This window comes from Anomaloglossus baeobatrachus, chromosome 9 (assembly GCF_048569485.1).
Source record: "Anomaloglossus baeobatrachus isolate aAnoBae1 chromosome 9, aAnoBae1.hap1, whole genome shotgun sequence".
NCBI lineage: Eukaryota > Metazoa > Chordata > Amphibia > Anura > Aromobatidae > Anomaloglossus > Anomaloglossus baeobatrachus.
Genome location: NC_134361.1, coordinates 34,450,043 through 34,470,761, shown reverse-complemented (window position 1 = coordinate 34,470,761; position 20,719 = coordinate 34,450,043). Strand labels below are relative to the sequence as shown.

Sequence of the window (20,719 nt, the reverse complement as noted above, 5' to 3'; positions counted from 1 at the left end):
GTAGTCCTGGTTTGATGTTAAAATCCTGGCAGCCGGAGTCTAAATCCCTAGGCTGTGGATATGGTCTCCAACCGGGACCGGAATCCCTAGATTGAAGCCATAAGATATCCTGATCCTCTAGTCAGCTCCTGAGAGCTTAGACTGGATCCATCAGCATCCATCAACCTTCAACCACCCTGGTGGCTTAAAGAAGTCCCTTTTATAGCTATAACCTTCCCTTAGGATACACTGCGTCCTCATCGATTGGTTGGACAAGATTGCTTCTCCCATTGGATGAATTTCAAGCTGCATGGATAATGTTCATTTAAATGATGTGCATAGAAAGACTCAGTATATCTACATGGAGTCGGCAAGTCACCGACTAGACAATGGCTACTAAGGTAATTACATTATCAATACACAACTACAATACAATGGTTACTGGAAATGTCTGGAGAACAATACGTCTGGCTTTCAGTGGCCAACACAATTACATTGAGTCAACAAGAGTCTTGTAAAAACAATGAGGGACTTCTCCCCCGTCTATAGACAATCTATGATGCTGTCTGGCTGGATTTTAAGAAACTTTAACCCATGAGAGTCCATGTCGTCACAGTGTTCATAGCGCCATCATATTCCAGAGCGCTTTACAGACATCATCACAATCTAAATTCCCTATCATTATGACTTTGGAGTGTGTGGGATAATCTGGAGGAAATCCACGCAAACACTTGGAGAACATAATTTATGCAGCTATTGTCCTTGGTGGGAATTGAATCCATGTTCTCAGCATCACAAAGCCACCATGCTAACCACTGAGCTACCCCTACTAACCACTGAGTCACCGTGCTACCCTAAAATCTAACCATTGCGTATAAAGCTCCACCAAATTGTATTTGTTCACTGTTCTGTTCTATGTTAAAGCTATGGATGATGTGAAACCTCTGTCTGTTCTCCATGCAACATTGGCCCCTATATAAACATTGATATTGTGTAATCTGTTCATTTGAGAGAAATATCACAAAGTCCCAGATGATGATGACGATAATGAGTAGGAAGCAAAATGCAATATACATGTGGGTAGTAGCCGGCATTGAGTGTCCCGTATGTGGCCATTTGCTGATAAGTGTGTGGGGACTGCAAGAATCCATGTTATTTGCTGAGTCCAGGTCACAGTAAAACCCAGAACAGGTGCAGCCCTAAAATATCCCCGTTGGTTGTGGTGGGGAGCGGAGCAGAGAGGCAGACGGGTGCAGGGACGTCTCTGCAGAGCTGGGGCGCGAAAAGATTTAATGTTTGCTTTTATAAAAATTATTTTCTAAATGAGAAAATGTAGAGAAGTTATGGTGCGATATATGAAGCAGTGGTGGTGTGCTCTCACACGGACACGGAGCGCAGAGGATCGTATGGATTGCATCATCTACAGGATCTGCTTCCATTACGGCAGGGAGCCCGGCCCTATAACATCTCCTATTACATCATATAATCTCATGTCTCCCACTCTTACCCCGTATACCCTCTATACAATTCCTCCTATCCGTCCTTATAATCCATATATATATATATATATATATATATATATATATAGATAGATATATATATATATATATATATATATATATATATATATATATATATATATATATATATATACAGTTAGGTCCAGAAATCTTTGGACAGTGACACAATTTTGGCGAGTTGGGCTCTGCATGCCACCACATTGGATTTGAAATGAAATCTCTACAACAGAATTCAAGTGCAGATTGTAACGTTTAATTTGAAGGTTTGAACAAAAATATCTGATAGAAATTGTAGGAATTGTCACATTTCTTTACAAACACTCCACATTTTAGGAGGTCAAAAGTAATTGGACAAATAAACCAAACCCAAACAAAATATTTTTATTTTCAATATTTTGTTGCGAATCCTTTGGAGGCAATCACTGCCTTAAGTCTGGAACCCATGGACATCACCAAACGCTGGGTTTCCTCCTTCTTAATGCTTTGCCAGGCCTTTACAGCCGCAGCCTTCAGGTCTTGCTTGTTTGTGGGTCTTTCCGTCTTAAGTCTGGATTTGAGCAAGTGAAATGCATGCTCAATTGGGTTAAGATCTGGTGATTGACTTGGCCATTGCAGAATGTTCCACTTTTTTGCACTCATGAACTCCTGGGTAGCTTTGGCTGTATGCTTGGGGTCATTGTCCATCTGTACTATGAAGCGCCGTCCGATCAACTTTGCGGCATTTGGCTGAATCTGGGCTGAAAGTATATCCCGGTACACTTCAGAATTCATCCGGCTACTCTTGTCTGCTGTTATGTCATCAATAAACACAAGCGACCCAGTGCCATTGAAAGCCATGCATGCCCATGCCATCACGTTGCCTCCACCATGTTTTACAGAGGATGTGGTGTGCCTTGGATCATGTGCCGTTCCCTTTCTTCTCCAAACTTTTTTCTTCCCATCATTCTGGTACAGGTTGATCTTTGTCTCATCTGTCCATAGAATACTTTTCCAGAACTGAGCTGGCTTCATGAGGTGTTTTTCAGCAAATTTACCTCTGGCCTGTCTATTTTTGGAATTGATGAATGGTTTGCATCTAGATGTGAACCCTTTGTATTTACTTTCATGGAGTCTTCTCTTTACTGTTGACTTAGAGACAGATACACCTACTTCACTGAGAGTGTTCTGGACTTCAGTTGATGTTGTGAACGGGTTCTTCTTCACCAAAGAAAGTATGCGGCGATCATCCACCACTGTTGTCATCCGTGGACGCCCAGGCCTTTTTGAGTTCCCAAGCTCACCAGTCAATTCTTTTTTTCTCAGAATGTACCCGACTGTTGATTTTGTTACTCCAAGCATGTCTGCTATCTCTCTGATGGATTTTTTTCTTTTTTTTTCAGCCTCAGGATGTTCTGCTTCACCTCAATTGAGAGTTCCTTAGACCGCATGTTGTCTGGTCACAGCAACAGCTTCCAAATGCAAAACCACACACCTGTAATCAACCCCAGACCTTTTAACTACTTCATTGATTACAGGTTAACGAGGGAGACGCCTTCAGAGTTAATTGCAGCCCTTAGAGTCCCTTGTCCAATTACTTTTGGTCCCTTGAAAAAGAGGAGGCTATGCATTACAGAGCTATGATTTCTAAACCCTTTCTCCGATTTGGATGTGAAAACTCTCATATTGCAGCTGGGAGTGTGCACTTTCAGCCCATATTATATATATAATTGTATTTCTGAACATGTTTTTGTAAACAGCTAAAATAACAAAACTTGTGTCACTGTCCAAATATTTCTGGACCTAACTATATATATATATATATATATATATATATATATATATATATATATATATATATATATATAATGTCTCCTATTTTGCCACATACCTTTAGATAATCCTCACCCAAACGAGCCCACAACTACCTCCCTCAAGTCCTTCATACATATGCATGCTTATATGACGCCCTGGCCTATCAGGTCGTCACAAGGGTGCCGTGCAAACTGCCCTTCTGCATGGTACCCGCTTCTCCTTGGTTACGGGTCCTGACAATTTGGTGTTGCTACCAGCAAGTGTACCAAAATCCTGAGGAACACTCTGCACCACACCCACCAACCACCCATTGGGCAGCCTGAGGGGAATAGGGCCACCCAGATGGAGGGATGGAAGAGGGAGGGCAGAGATGTCGGTTGTAGAGTAGTAGTTGAGTAGTGAGCAGCGGTGACAGGACAGGTGACGCTGTGGAGCTGGGCTCCTGTACCTGTCTCAGGTGCCAGACGTTGGTCTGGCCAGAAGGAGCTGGAACCCCAGTCGCAGGGGGTAGTGACAGGGGGCACGGTGCTGCTACGGAGAGCAGGCCGGCTGCCTTGTGCTACAATCGGGCAGGGACCAGGGCACGACTGGGTACGCGGACCCTAGGCTGGGAAGAAGCTTCACGCAGCCCAGTAATTTACCCGATGGGAACGGAATCTTCAGGAACCGTTCCCCACCCGTTCCAGAATCTGGGTACTAGCGCAACGAGGGGGATAGGACTTCCCACAACCATCCAGAAAATCCCAAGTGTGAACCCTGAGAACAAGCTCACCCTGCTAGCCACGCAGGTGAGCGGGACCCAAATCGCTTCATGTGAGAGGAATCCACACGTAGGACACACAGTGCCAAGGAACAAGGCTTCAGACCAACCTGCAACACCAAAGGGGCACGGACCCAGTGTACTCGCCCAAAGAGAGCAGGATACTCAAGAGTTTGGTTTACCTGGTGTCAGAGTCAGTGACTTTGGACTGTGTGAGTACCCGATATCCCTTTTCACCCGACGGGTTCCCCACTCCATCAATCACCGGATCCCGGGACACCACTCCCCCTGCCCACGGAGGGGTTAACATCTCGAGGTGCCACACACCATCGTCCCCGGGCTTCTTCCCCTCCCCCAAACGGCAGCAGTGGTCCCTCACGTTACCACACAACGTCGGTGGCGTCACAAACATTATCCCATTCACCACCCAAAATAATTTCCCAACAACAATTTTTTTTTTTTTTTTTTTTATTTCCGAGGTAGCCGCGCGACCCCGCCTCGGATCCGGAGACCCCTCGAGCCACTGTGGATCCGGGTCCAAGCAGCCCGTCGGCTGTCGCGAGAGCGGCACACTCCCTCTGGCTGAGCAAACATGTTTTCAAAGGAAAGCTTCTTCCAGCAACCCTTATGGCGGTGGTTTATCTTCTGGGAGAATGAAAGGATGGGGCATTCAAATTCGACATGCCCAATCCCCCCCCCCCCCCCCAATATCATCCGGGACAAAAAGTTGTGAGGCTCTAATACACATTTGATGGGTAGATGGTCCCACCAAAATTGGCATCTTTAGTAGAGAGGAGCAGACCCATTGATATTGGGGTTCCCCGAATCCACATGGACTGAAAAAAACATTTGGCTTGGGAACTGAACTTGACCCTGGACAATCAACCCCATACAAGTCAATGGTATTGAGAAGCTCTGTGCTGTAAAATGGTTGTAGTAAGGGTTATGGGGATACAAAAGGATTCTTTGGCCATCTCTCTTTTTCTAAATTGTATGGAAGCCAATGTCTCAATATATTTCTTATTCTTACTTTATATAAAGTCCACCATTAAATCGTTCGTCTCCAAATTTCAAGTTGTTTAGAAGGGATAACATGCTGATCGCTGGAGGTCCAATGGTCAGATCCCTCCAGCATGTTATCACTTATCCCATCCTAAGGGTTCGCTCACATCTGCATGTAAAATATTGGTCCAATCTTCATCCAGAAAAGTGGAACAAGTGAAATTCGTTTGGTATTCCGTATGACATGCGATTGTGTGATTTTGTTTTTTCTTCTCACCTACCATCCTCACAATATGCAGGGTTTTTTTTCTCCATAGCTATTAGTCTATAGTAATTTATAGGCCATTGACAGTGTTCTATGTTACAGAATGGTAATGTAGCCATAAAAAATGCGATGTGATCTGTGTGACACGTACCGGAGAAAACACGTGGTTGTGAAATAAAATGATTTTCTATACTCGAATGTCTCCAGCCCTGCTGTCTTCGGCGCTGCTGTCACTTGCTTCCGGGCCTGCTCATTATGCTCATGAATATTCATTGCACAGCAGATCCAGAAGCAGCATCATCGCCGGAGACAGGTGAGTATAGAAGTTCCCACGGTCAGTGTGCTATCACTGGTAGCACACACGGAACATGCACACACATACATACGCACCTACACCATGGACCGTGAAACATGCGTTTTTACCAAGGAAGTGTGAAGGGGGCCTTACTCTTCAATTTTATCTTCAGTCCAAAAAAAAGTGAGGACAAAATCGCAGATCAGCACTGCCTCCCTGAATAACATGGGTCCGAGTTCAATCAGATTTTTCTTTTTTATTGCATTGTACTCGTAGTAATTATATGCAGATGTGCGCGAACCCTTAAAATGCAGCTCTGCAGACCCATATTCAATAGATAGAGCAGAGGTCAGGAATCCAATCTCCATTGTCGGAAGTACTTTCCCATTACACTAAGATCTTTTCAAAAACGGAAGTTTGTTGCTTTCATTTACACAACGCAAGTGCCAAGACTGAACTTAAAGTACAATTTGAAGGCCAATCTCTTAAACACAATTTCAATCCTAAGTACTTAGGTGTAACCCTTGATAGAAGTCTAACTTTTAAATCCCATCTGGATAAATTGGCACAGAAACTGAAAGCACGTAATAATATTATTCAGAAACTTTGTGGATCCTCCTGGGGCTCGGCAACATCTGTTTTGAGAACATCTACTCTTGCCCTGGTGTACTCTGCTGCAGAATACTGTGCTCCAGCATGGTTAAATAGCTGTCATGTAAACTTAATTGACACTCAGCTGAACAACTCTTTGCGTATTAGGGTACTTTCACACTTGCGTTTATTTCCTTCCGTTACAATCCGCCCTTTTGGAAAACAGCGGAATCCGTTAACTGATTCCGCTGTTTCCCATAGACTTGTATGGGTGACGGATTGTACCAAAAGGACCTGCGTTGCTTCCGCTGGGCGACGCTCCGTTGCTTCCGCCCAGCGGGAGGAATGCAGCATGTAACGTTATTTTGAGCAGCGGAATCCTCTGGATTCCACTGCGCATGCTCTTTTTTTTTTTTTTTTTTTTAAATCAAACTTTATTTTGGCTCGCGGTGGCCAAACGTTCAGCTGAGCGCCCGGCCGTCGGCAAGCGACAGCGCTCAGCTGAGCGACCGGCCACCGGCATGCCCGGCCGCCGGCAAGTCACGGCGCTCGGCTGAGCGCCCGCTGGCATGCCCGGGCGCCGGCAAGTGACAGCGCTCAGCTGAGCGCCCGCCGGCATGCCCGGGCGCCGGCAAGTGACAGCGCTCAGCTGAGCGCCCGCCCGCCGGCATGCCCGGGCGCCGGCAAGTGACAGCGCTCAGCTGATCACCCGGCGGCCGGCTGCAGGGAGCGATCAGCTGATCACCCGGCGGCCGGCTGCAGGGAGCGATCAGCTGATCACCCGGCGGCTGGCTACTGGGAGCGATCAGCTGATCACCCGGCGGCCGGCTACTGGGAGCGATCAGCTGATCGTTTACAATAGTCTGCCGCTGGTAAAACTGTAAAAAAAAAAAAAATCAAAACAAATTGCGTTGTTTTGCAGCATCCGTTGCATCCGTTGTGCCACTATATGCAACACATCCGTTGCATCCGTTACACAACGCAATGTTCAAGATCTGCGTATGTGCCGTAATTTCCAATCTGCGTGTGCATCTGCTGACCCGAACTCAACAACTTCCAGTAAGCAGAAGCCGCCCAAAAAATAAACATGCTCATTTTTTTTTATCCGCTTCACAGTTTTCAAACCCTAAAACAGCTAAAAGAAGTAATAAAAGACTGATGATGAGCCCGGTAATGTCCTTTCTACATTGCTGTGCATTACATACCATTTTATTGCACCGGATCAGCAGCATTTTTTCAAGCAGAAGCCACTTGAAAAAGTATCCTTACATTTACTTCTTTTCCTCCCTGTTTCTCTGTATATATTCTCACCTGTGTCACTCTTCAGAGCTCTATATACCCTCTATATATACAGGTACTAACATGATTCTTTTTTTTCTGGATAATACATCAATAAAGAATAGACTGCTTCCGTTTTTACCGACACATTGGACAAGTGTTATAATTCATATATGCTTACAGCTCTGATCCCTCAGTTGTTTCTACTACGAATTGTGATTTTTTTTTTTATTTTTATTTTTTATTTTTACAGCCTGTTTCTAAGTATTTTTTAAAGGCATACATGGATGATTGTCAACCCTATTACTCATATTACTCCTATAAAATTTCCATTTATCCCTCGACGCTCCTTATATATAATTCCTTATCCTTCTCTACACCCCTCTTTCTCCCTTTACACCTCAAAAACTATCTATATATAACTATTTCCATTATTTCACATGATTTCTTCCTATAACTTCCCCTACTACCCCATTATACATCATATCTGTACTTACTTTTATATACCACACTGTTATCCATACAATCTCCTTATGCCTCCTACTAGCCACCATAAAATAACGCCTTCCAGTGGTGTAACTAGAGGCTTATGGGCCTCAATACAAAAAGCTGATATGGGGCCCCCGATTATTGCAAGTCTTATAGCATTCATCTTTTCATATGGGCCAAAGGGACTTTTTGGGGCCCCCTGGGCTCCAGGGTCTGGGTGCTATTGACGCCCCTGACTCCTTCCATTGCTCCGTACAAGCTGTCCCCAATGACGATCCCCATATAAAATCCCTACTAATAGTTTTTTTTCTATTTCTCTACTAGCTGTAGTACCCGGCGATAACCAGGATGGTAACTGTCTCTGTCTCTCTCCCAGTCTTCTTCTTTCCCAGCCTCTGTCTGTCTCTCTATCTCTTTGTCTGTCTCTCTATCTGTTTTTCTATCTCTGTCTGTGTGTTTCCTGTCTCTCTATCTCTCTGTCTCTTTCTCTGTCTGTCTCTCTCTATCTCTCTATCTGTCCCGGTCTGTCTCTTTCCCTGTCTGTCTCTGTCTGTCTCTTTCATTGTCTGTCTCTCTATCTCTCTTACTGTCCCGGTCTGTCTCGTTCCCTGTCTGTCCCGGTCTGTCTCGTTCCCTGTCTGTCTCGTTCCCTGTCTGTCTCTGTCTGTCTCTTTCCCTGCCTGTCTCTGTCGGTCTCTTTCCTTGTCTGTTTCTCAATCTCTCTGTCTGTCTTTGTCTGTCTCTTTCCCTGTCTGTCTTTATCTCTCTGTCTGTCTGTCTCCTTCCCTGTCTGTCTCTGTCTGTGCCTATGTCTGTCTCTCTCTCTGTCTCTCCACAATATCATATTACCTCACACATAAGCTTCTAATACTAAGAATGTCTTTTGTTGCCTATAGCAACCAATCACAGCTCGTGGTAATGACCTATAGCTCCCAGCTCCATTGACTTTAATGGAGACAGGCATTTTGGTGAATAACTGTAAAGTGCAGGGTTAACTTTTCGCCTCAAAACATAGTCTATGACGTTCCCTGAGTCAAATAAGGTGTCTGCATATATATATATATACTCAACTTAATACAGTATGTTAGATGTATCATCCCCTATGACTACTCCAATTACTCATCATTCCATTCCCTAAAACTATTTAACGCTCAATATAATCTAATAATCTGTAATATTATTCTCTTCCATGGCACATTTTTACATTTTCATTTGTAAGAAACCTGTTTAAACATTTTTGGACTACCCAAAAATATCCCATGTCCATTAGACTTTGTTGCTACCTGTTCCGTATTGTCCGAAAACCATTGCAATATTGACTGGGCATCTGATCTTTATGTTTATCACGTCCTTTAGACACTTTCTTCTCTTTTCAGGATATTATTCTACATCATCTTATCTTTTGGAGGAATTTAAAGGAGATTTATTAATTACAAATAGTAGTGAAAATATAGGCTTAAATACAATAATCATATAATGCTGTATACTAATAATACTGCAATATACTGCACATACAATATTACCATACCCAATTATTGTATATGGCAGTAAGTATATCCAGCATCAACAGCTCCACAGTTAAAAAATACGGTAGTTTTTATTTCATCGTCTTAAAAATGTGGATAAAAAGTTAAAAAAAAAAGTTAAAATAAAATCTTGTGTGTTTCAGATAAACTTCCTTAAGTGACAAATACTCGTGTAATGCTGTAACCAAATAATACTGCCATATGTTGGACATAAAACAGTACAATGTGTTAATCAAATACTACTGCCACATAGTGAAAATAAAATGGTATCATACAGTGCAATACAGTAATTAAATAATACTGCCATAAGGTGAAAATGCAAAAGTATGATAGTGTCAGATAATGGTACAATGTATAAATCAAGTATTGCCACACAATGTACATAAAATAGTACCATACAGTGCTATAAACCAAATAATACTGTCATATAGTGAGCTTAAAATAGTGCTATTGCGAGCCAAATAACATTGAAGTACAGTAGCCACATGACAGCCTTTTAGAGAGCATAAAATAGTACCGTACAGTGTCAAATAACAGTACACTGTTGTAATCAAATACTGCCATACAGTGAAAAGGGGCCAGATAACAGTGCAACATAGTAACCAAATAATACTGTCACAAAGTAAACATAAAATATTGCAGTACAGAGCAAAGTAACAGTATAATGCTGTAACCAAATAATACTGCCATATGGAATCCTGTATACTGTAACAAAATAGTACCATACTGTAACCAAATACTGCCATTTAGTGAACATAAAATACTACCATATTGTTGTAATCGAATAATTCTGCCATATAGTGAACATAAAATGGTAGCATACTGTAACTGAATAATTCTGCCATATAGTGAACATAATAATAGCATACTGTAACTGAATAATACTGCCATATAGTGAACATAAAATAGCATACTGTAACTGAATAATACTGCCATATAGTGAACATAAAATAGCATACTGTAACTGAATAATACTGCCATATAGTGAACATAAAATAGCATACTGTAACTGAATAATACTGCCATATAGTGAACATAAAATAGTAGCATACTGTAACTGAATTATACTGTCATATAGTGAACATAAAATAGTACTATATGGTAACAGAATAATACTGCCATACAGTAAACATAAAATAGTACCATACTGTAACCGAATTATACTGCCATATAGTCAACATAAAATAGTACTATACGGTAACAGAATAATACTGCCATAGTGTCACTGAAACATACTGCCATATAGTGAACATAAAATAGTACCACACAGTAAAAGAATAATACTGAAATGTGTGTGGTGAACATAAAATGGTACCATGTTATCAAATAATACTGACATTTGTCAATATATAATAGTACCATACTGTAACTGAATAATACTGTCAAATTGTGAACATAAAATAGTACCATACGGTAACCATATACTGCCTTTTAGTGAACATAAAATACTACCATAGTGTAACCAAATAATACTGCCATATAGTAAAAATAAATAGTACCATATTGTAACTCAATCATACTGCCATATAATGGAAATAAAATAGTACCATGTTGCAACCAAATAATACTGCCATATAGTGAAAATAAAATAGTACCATGTTGCAACCAAATACTGCCTTGAGCATAAAATATTACCAGATTGTAACGTAACTGAATAATACTGCTATATAATGAACATAAAATATTATCATACTGTAACCATATAATGCTGTCATTTAATAAATATTACCTCCACAGTGTTACTGAATATAACCCACAATACAAAAACTAATCTTTCCAATGATTCCAAATTATACCGCAACATCGTCACCACTATTACTACCACCACATATTATCAGATAGTAAAAAAAGAAAAAACAATAATATCACCGAGCTGTAACTTTTTTGTTAGGCGCTCCAGATATTGTTTGAATCGAAAGGAAAAGAAATGCCAAATGTGCCGCCATACATTAGTAATAGTGACCTTCTAGCTGTCCCAAAATAATAATGCCGTATTTAAACCTCAAATGGGAACTGTGTCCACTTTGTGTTCCTGCTCAGTAACAGTCGCACCTATTGTGCTGCCATATAGTGACATTGCCCACAATGTGATGCCTCATTTGTACCAACCATAGTAACCTATCCTTATTTGTGTCCTTAAGTAAAAATGCCCACCATGCGCCTGCTTGAAAGAATCAGTGCCGCCGGTCTGCCTCTAAAAAGTCATTTTAATTTTAGGCCATGTTCACACACAGCTTGTAGTGGAAGCGGTTTCAGAAAATGCTCCATCTATGAGGAGTTTTTGGAATTTTATATTATCCAAAGTGGTTTTGATGAATTTGTTTTTTCCCTAAATTGTTTTTTGCAGCGTTTTGATTGGACGGTGGATAGTTTACAGCCGCATTCCATTAGGATATTCTTCAGAGAAGTGACACGCGCTTTATTTTCTCCTATCAGACGTTTTTCAAAACCCAGCGTGAAAAAAACCCCTTTTATATGACTGAATATATGATCAGGAAAGTGGTTTTCCAATAGAAATGAATAGAAAGACTTTAAGGAATTTTTGAACGATTTTTCAGGTGTCATTGTCACGCCCCTGACTATATCAGGGTGTCACAGGGGACTACATCCTCTCTTTCTATGATGCAGGACCTACGCCCCCCATGGTTCCAGGTTCCTGAAAACCGGTATCACCCCCATATGCACCACAAATCCCAATCATACCTCATATCATGACCTGTCAGACACACCAGTGGGTGGTCTAGCTGGAAAAGGGCCACCCACCTAGGGGTCAGGCAGACTGGTGGGGGGAAGGAAGTCAGTTTCAGTTTAGAGTGAGGGTAGACTAGTAGCTCCTAAAGAGTGAAGAGCTGAGGAAGTTGTAGCTCACGGGAGTGACCTAGGTTGGGTCACAGACGGTGGTCTGGGACCAGAGGAGTCGGAGACCCGGTCGCAGGGTATTGAAAAGGGGTGCACTGATCTAGTCCAGGAGTGACATAGGTTGGGTCACAGACGGTGGTCCGGGACCAGAGGAGTCGGAGACCCGGTTGCAGGGTATTGGAAAGGGGTGCACTGACTTAGTTTTGGAAGACAGTCGGCATCAGAAAGTCCAGTAACTGGCCCGGTACCGAGCACGGCAGGGTACAGGACCCTAGATCAGGAAACGGTCCTGATCATTCACCTGTGGAGGACAGTCTCTTTATGAACTTTCCCCAAGAGCTCAGAGATCGAAGGCATGAGCACAACGAGGGGGATAGGGTTTTCCAGCTTATGCGACCCACTGAGATCCCAAGTGCCAGCCATCGAGAGCATAGCACCAATATATCAATATAGCTTCAGGCCAAGGGGTCACAAGAAAAACTAAATTTGTGCACGGAGGCAGGCTCCGGACCATTAAGTGATACTGGTGAGAGCGGACACCCGGAGGGGCTCTCCACAGTTGCAGTGGTACCCAGAGACTTTGGTTTACTACAGTGTGAGTCTGCTTTATTGGCTACATCTAACATCACAACAACCTGAGTGAGTACCCTGCCCCCTCCCTGCGTCCTGCCCGCCCAGCAAGCCTACACAGCACCATCCACCAACCCTGCAGAGCCCCGGGGCCTCCCTACCTGCGGAGGGATTAACATCTGGCTACCCCACTCCATCCGCCCCGGTACTCCCTACGGCGGTACTCCCCATGACCGCGACCCACAGGTGGTGTCACTGACTCATCCCCTGTAAATACTCCCTTTTTTAATCAAGTGGCCGCTGATCCCCGGGTCCGGGGACCCTCGAGCCACCGCAACCCCGGATCCGAGCAGTTCTCCCGCTGAAGGGGCTGCACATCATTTAAAGCAAATTCGCGTCAAAACAGTTTTTGTAGTAGAAACTGAGCAGAAACTCTCCAAATCATCCTAAATTTTTTTTTCTGATGAAAAAAGGAGTTTGCTTGGACATACCCCTTTTAATCTCACAGTTTTTAAAGCGGAAACCACATAAAAAAAATGACAAAAAATCTTTTTGGAGCTTTTTTGAAGCATTTTGCAGCCTTTTGATTGGACAGTGCCTAGTTTGAAGCTGATTCCTTCAGGATCCACTTCAAAGGCTCTTTGGTTTCTTCTTTTTTTCACCTAGGGGTTTTCAAAACCTGAAATGGGAGAAAGAAAAAAAAAACTCCTTATGAACCGAAATTAGGATTTCCTGTAGAAATAAACAGTGAAAGTTTTTGAGGAGGATTTTGGATCCACTCAAATAAAAATTCTCAAAAATGTGTTTTAAATATAGCCCCAGGTACAGTTTTACACTAAATAAATAGCGAGGCCTCAGCCTTTTATCATTAGATGAACAAAATCATAGTGGAATTGTTTAAAAAAAATATATATATTTTTGGGTATTTTTTAATTTTTTTTTCAGATTTTTGAGATTTTTAATTAAATCACGGAAATTATAGTATGTAGTTTGAATAGCAGCTGGAGACTACAGAGAACTCCGTTTTATAAAGTTTTACACCATCAGATTACTTTACAAAATGCTCGGTGATGACTAAAAGCTCAGGTTCTCCTAATGCGACTCGCTGCTCGTAAATGCTGAGTATATAGGAATCCGCACAGATAATAGAAGCATTGGGACTTGTCTAAATTCGCAGCACACGGCCTTTTTTATTTTTCCTTATTTTCTAATTGCTTTCTTTGCGATATGTGTGTGTATGATGTAGTGTGCGAGTTTAACACCATATATATTAATAAATTATTCTGTTACTCTGTTCCGGTTCTAGTATATATATATAACCGTCATTAACTTGAGAATGGCAGCAGCTATAGGCATAGAAGTGGTGTCTAGGTATAGTAAGGGAGCCATGCACTATGCAATGAAACCACCTATAGCGCCACCTGGTGGAAAACAATGGAATTAGCATTTTTATCTCAAAATTGGAACGAGATAGAGGAAAAAAAGTGAATTACAAAGTTGTAGGGCATCATCAATTCAATACGAATCGACACCTTGCATACAGAAATGCTATGATTAGAACGTGTAAAACTCACAAGGCTGCGGAGGTGAAGCGATACCTCATGGAGACCTTCCTACAAGTCATTGGGTGTGGTGGCTGTGTGGAGTGGCCTCCACGCTCACCTGCCCTGACCCCATTGGGCTTCTTTCTGTGAGGTCACATCACACAGCAGGTGTATGCGACCCCTCCACCACCATTGCAGGACCTACGACGACGTATCACAGATGCTTGTGCAAACGTGTCACCTACCATATTGCACAACGTGCGGCAAGATACAGTATGCTGTGCAGAGGCCAGATGTGCATTGCAGCCGACGGGGGCCACTGTGAGCATCAACGTTAAATGAGCGCCATATGCGTGACAAACATTCAATGTTTTGGGGGGTTCATGGGTTTCATATCCTAGCATTTCTGTATGCAAGGTGTCAATTCGTTTTGAATTGATGATGCCCTACAATTTTTTTATTTACTTTTTTTTCTTTCTCGTTCCGTTTTCAAGATAAAATGCTAACTCCGTTGTCTTCCACCAGGTGGCGCTATACGTGGTTTCATTGCGTAGCACATGGCTACTTTACTATACCTAGACACCACTTCTATGCCTATAGCTGCCGCCGTTCTCAAGTTAATGGCAGTGGACAGGATATGGGTGGACACACTGTATATGTGTGTGTGTGTGTGTGTGTGTGTGTGTGTGTGTGTGTGTGTATATATGTTGGTGCCGCTAGGTTTTCTTGTTAAATATGTAATTTATTTTGGTGAGCATTTACATTTTAAGGATCTATTCCCGAGACATTAAAGTCCATAGCTTTCCTAAGTTTTCAGCTGCTACTATGGTCCCGTTACCATCCTTCATAAGAATGGATTGTGTTGGCATAATTGCCGCTTTTGTACTGCAATAAAGGGAATATGAAATATTTGTTGGAAGTATTTTATGGAAACCACCTGTGAAAAGTAAATTTTTGTAGTTCATGTCAAAATCTTTGACTCCAATAATTCAATGTTAGGTATGTAACCAAAGGCCATATTAGCCACAATTGGTAAGTAGATTTGGCGAAAAATGTCCTAAGCCTCAGAACTGAACTCCAGATGGTTATAAAGAGAGTATTTACTTAAGGCATAAGATCTGTTATGATGTGACTGTAGAAAAATGAGGGACAGGTACTCTTATGCTGTCTCTCACGCTAGGGGTCACTAGAATATCCCTAACCTCAGCATTACCCATAACGGTGGAGATGCCTGAGTCACATGGCTGGCTAAGTTCCTGCCTAGAACTCATCTGTATCCACCCTCCATCAGGGAAGGAAGGGGCACTAGAGATGGAAACCGATAAAGACAGACAGGGGAAAACGAAAACTCTGACACCCTGCAAACACACAGAAGACTATCCTTAACCTCAGGGTTACCTCAAATGGTGGAGACACCTGAATCATGTGCCTCACTAAGCTCCTGACCAGAACTGATCTGATCCTCCCCCTCTCACCAGGGAAGGAAGGGGCAGGAATGAGATGGAAGCACAGATAAAGACAGACGGGAAAAATTAAACTCTGACACACTGCAAACACACAGGAGGCTATCTCTAATCTCATGGTTACCATTAACGGTGGAGATGCCTGAGTCACATAACTGGCTAAGCTCCTATCCAGAACTGATCCGATTCCCCCATCCCACCAGGGAAGCAAAGGGCAGAAGTGGGTTGGAAACACACATAAAGATAGACAGGGGAAAACCAGAACTCTGACACACTGCAAGAAAAAAGTACCAACAATGAGCGACTCAGAAGAAAAGCAAGAACAGGAAGGTAGCGAGAAAAAGACAACAAAGTTAAACTCCACAACCGCACACAGCAACAAGTACTACGACCACCAGGTAGTCTGAATGATAACACCTTACCAGATGCACTAAGATAGACTTTAGCTGGCACTAATGGATGTGTCCAGCCAGCGTATATAGGAGGGGAGCAGATGTGATTGGCTCCCCTACAACATGTGATTAAAGATGACTCACAAGCAGACCAGCAGAGATTAACTCTTGCCTGCCTGCCTATGAACTACCAATCTGTTGGTCGTCGCACAAATCAGCCTGTACTGATAACAAACCTTATAGAAGTTATCAGGCGGAGTGTCAGAATCAGTTGTCTTAACAGATCCTGACGTTGCTATGACAGTCGAAGAAGACCACTGCGCAACCAGCTCTGTCCTCATCTATTGTACCATCACCCATTCCCTGTAGACTGTGAGCCCTCGCGGGCAGGGTCCTCTCTCCTCCTGTACCAGTCTGTTTTGTACTGTTAATGATTGTTGTACATATTCCCTCTTTCACTTGTAAAGCACCATGGAATAAATGGCGCTATAATAATAAATAATAATAATTTGTATAAACCTCCATGTGACAAGACCTCAACAGTAATATTTCTCCATTACATTGCTACGTTTCAGCCCACCTTGGCCCTTCTTCAGGTTTTCTTAATATGAGCTGGTATTTGGATGGGGATCCAAAGTGAGATTTGGCAGGTCTGATAGGCTTCTTACGTAGAGTAGCCATTGTTTTGGTGGCCTTCTCATCGTATATCTCTATTGCAGGAGGATGTGGTGGTCTTACAATGCAGCACTACAATCCGAAAAGAAAACCTCAAGATGTGCATGGGAGCAGAAGGCTTCGGAAACCGCCTTTGCTTCCTGGAATCAACGTCCAATGCTCAGGTAGGAAGAATCATCTCATTACTGCCGCTTCTGCGCTGAATCCTGATTTTCTCACATTACTGTTTTGTCTTTTCCCAGAACCACCCTCCAGATCTTGCCATTTGCTGCTTTATTCTGGAGCAATCTCTGTCGGTTAGAGCTCTGCAGGAAATGTTGGCAAACACGGTGGAGATGGGAAACGAGGTATTGACCATTGTTCTGTATTTTTTTTTTTACAATCTACAGACATATTTTTGATTGTCTTCTGTATTTTGGTCTCACTCTTTTTGTTGTTTTTGTCTATTTTGTACCTGACTTACTTTTTTGTTATTTTTGTTATTTGAATGTTGAAGCTCCTCATGCTCATTCTTCCTTCCAGAATTTTTTTTTCCAGTAATCACTAACCATTTATTCCTAGCTGGGTCTGAGATAAACTTTTTTTTTTAGTGTAATCTGTTTTTCAGATGGTCATTATTTTTTGCTAGAATTTTTTTTTTTAGATTTGATATAGAAACTTTTACACTGTTATGACATCATACGATCTTGAAGGTAAGGCTTAGCCTGTTTTGTACTAGCATGTAGTAATGATATATATTACCCCTGTACCTAAATGTCCAATCATTGGTGCAATCTCTATGTTCGAATGATGAGATAAAAAAAGTGATATATAGAGCCCTGACCAATCACTGATTTCACTACAATCATAGGCTATAAAGTGGCCCAGCCAGATCTCCTATCCTACTCATCTGAGAGCAGCACAGGGTAAGGGGTACTTTGCACACTAGGACATCACAAGCCGATGCTGCAATGCCGTGCGCGATAGTCCCCGCCCCCATCGCAGCTGCGATATCATGGTGATAGTTGGCGTAGCGAACATTATCGCTACGCCAGCTTCACATGCACTCACCTGCCCTGCGACGTTGCTCTGGCCGGCAACCCGCCTCCTTATTAAGGGGGCAGGTCGTGCGGCATCATAACGACGTCACACGGCAGGCGGCCAATAGAAGCAGAGGGGCGGAGATGAGCGGGACGTAAACATCCCGCCAACCTCCTTCCTTCCGCATAGCTGGCGTGAGCCGCAGGACGCAGGTCGGAGATGTTCCTCGCTCCTGCGGCTTCACACACAGCGATGTGTACTGCCGCAGGAACGAGGAACAACATCGTAACATCGGTCATTTCCAAATTATGGAAATGACAGACGCTACACCAATGATACGATTACGACGATTTTGTGCTCGTTAATCGTATCAAAAAGGCTTTACACACTACGATATCGCCTGCGGCGCCGGATGTGTGTCACTTTCAATTTGACCACACCGACATCGCACCTGCGATGTCGTAGTGTGCAAAGTGCCCCTAAGAGTCATAATCATTTTCTAGAATTTTGTTCACTATTTTACTTTAAAAAGCTGTTCACCTGTTGTTATTATTATTCAAAAGAGCCTGTGAGTCCTTCTTTCTGCTTGTAAGTCCTGCATCCTCCACCCACTCATAGAGGAAGCCTGTGATTCCTGCTTCCCCCTCCCACTCATAGAGAAATCCTGTGAGTCCTGCTGCCTCCTCCCACTCATAGAGAAAGCCTGTGAGTCCTGCTTCACCCGACCACTCATAGAGAAAACCTGTGAGTTCTGCTTCTCCTACCCAGTCATAGAGAAAGCCTGTGAGTCCTGCTTCCCCCGCCCACTCAGAGAAAGCCTGTGAGTCCTGCTTCCCCCCCCCACTTATAGGAAAAGCCTCTGAGTCCTGCTTCTCTTGCTCACTTATAGGAAAAGCCTGTGAGTCCTGCTTCCCCCTACCCCACACTGTGAATAACAGCTTTCCCTTTATACATTCTCAATAATAAAAAAGCGTCTAATCACCGTGTGTGGTTGAGTACAGCGGGACTCACAGGCTTTCTGTATGCATTGTAGCAGAAGTTAAAGACCTGTTTCATATAAAAAATATTACATCATGGCAATCTATACAGTATATCCCAGATTTCAGACTCCACCTCTCTATCATGTGCTGCTTTTAGATGAGGTATCATTGGAGACCTCACAGATCTGCTTTAAAGCCTTACCATTCTACCACAACATTACAGTGTCCATTCTGGTTATTTGGACAGCAGAGCTGTAGCCAGACTTGCCTTTACCTGGGCAGTGGATTAAGGCCCCGTCACACTAAGCAACATCGCTGTTAACGAACAACTTTTGTGACGTTGCTAGCGATGTTGCTGTGTGTGACATCCAGCAACAACCTGGCCCCTGCTGTGAGGTCGTTGGTTGTTGCTGAATGTCCTGGGCCATTTTTTAGTTGTTGCTGTCCCGCTGTGAAGCACAGATCGCTGTGTGTGACAGCGAGACAGCAACAACTAAATGTGCAGGCAGCAGGAGCCGGCTTCTGCGGAGGCTGGTAACCACAGTAAACATCGGGTAACCAAGAAGCCCTGTCCTTGGTTACCCGATATTTACCTTTGTTACCAGCCTCCGCCGCTCTCACTGTCAGTGCCGGCTCCTGCTCTGTGCACATGTAGCTGCAGGACACATCGGATTAATTAACCCGATGTGTGCTGTAGCTAGGAGAGCAGGGAGCCAGCGCTAAGCATTGTGCGCTGCTCCCTGCTCTGTGCACATTTAGCTGCAGCACACATCGGGTAATTAACCCGATGTGTGCTGTAACTAGGAGAGCAGGGAGCCAGCGCTCAGTCTGCGCTGCTCCCTGCTCTCTGCACGTGTAGCTCCGTGCGCTGTTAACCAAGGTAAATATCGGGTTGGTTACCCGATATTTACCTTTAGTTACCAAGCGCAGCATCTTCCACGCGGCGCTGAGGGCTGGTCACTGGTTGCTGGTGAGCTCACCAGCAACTTGTGTAGCGACGCTCCAGCGATCCCTGCCAGGTCAGGTTGCTGGTGGGATCACTGGAGCGTCGCAGTGTGACATCTCACCAGCAACCTCCTAGCAACTTACCAGCGATCCCTATCGTTGTTGGGATCGCTGGTAAGTTGCTTAGTGTGACTGGACCTTTAGTTTGCCGTGCTAGTCACTTGTAAGCACCATTCTTGAGGTGCACCTCACCTAAAAGCCCCCTAGATATGCCCTGGGAGAAGGTGGCACCTCCAGTAAATTTATGGGATCCTTGACTAAGCTAAGGGGATAAAATGTATACATACACATGAATTTGACCCCATTCATCCGAAAATGTTATCTACCAGTAGGAAAAACTTTGAACATTTACCGACTATTCTCCTGCAGATAGCTTCTTGTGTGAAGTCCTCAGCGAAGGATAGAAATGTCTTGTGTTCTCATCCCTGTTGTGTCAGATTCAATATGGTCGCCTCACAGACCTCTCTTTGACATAATTTCTTCTGTGTTTTGTTTTGGCTTTCTCTTTTCGTCTTCGTGCTAGGCACCCAATTTGGATAAATGGGTATGTTTTGTGACCTTGCTCTGTGCCCTCTTGTGACTTTCCATTCCTTCCTTCTCACTGCTGAAGCCCTATCACTCCATCTCATTCCTTTAAAGACATTGCCAAGCATTGAGCCTTTTTTCTTAAATCCTAAAAGTCCCTAGTGCTTGACTAAAACGTCTCAAGATGCCG

The 20,719-nt window shown here is 43.3% G+C and overlaps 1 protein-coding gene across 4 annotated transcripts in view; it reads left to right on the top strand.

The window, feature by feature from the left end:
* Positions 1-20,719, top strand: part of RYR1 (ryanodine receptor 1) — a 189,101-nt gene that overhangs the window by 49,592 nt on the left and 118,790 nt on the right. For all 4 annotated transcript variants that reach the window (XM_075323525.1, XM_075323523.1, XM_075323524.1 and 1 more), the window contains exons 2-3: positions 17,044-17,163; positions 17,242-17,346. In XM_075323525.1, coding sequence (XP_075179640.1) covers positions 17,044-17,163; positions 17,242-17,346 — 225 coding nt within the window. The remainder of the gene's footprint in view (positions 1-17,043; positions 17,164-17,241; positions 17,347-20,719) is intronic.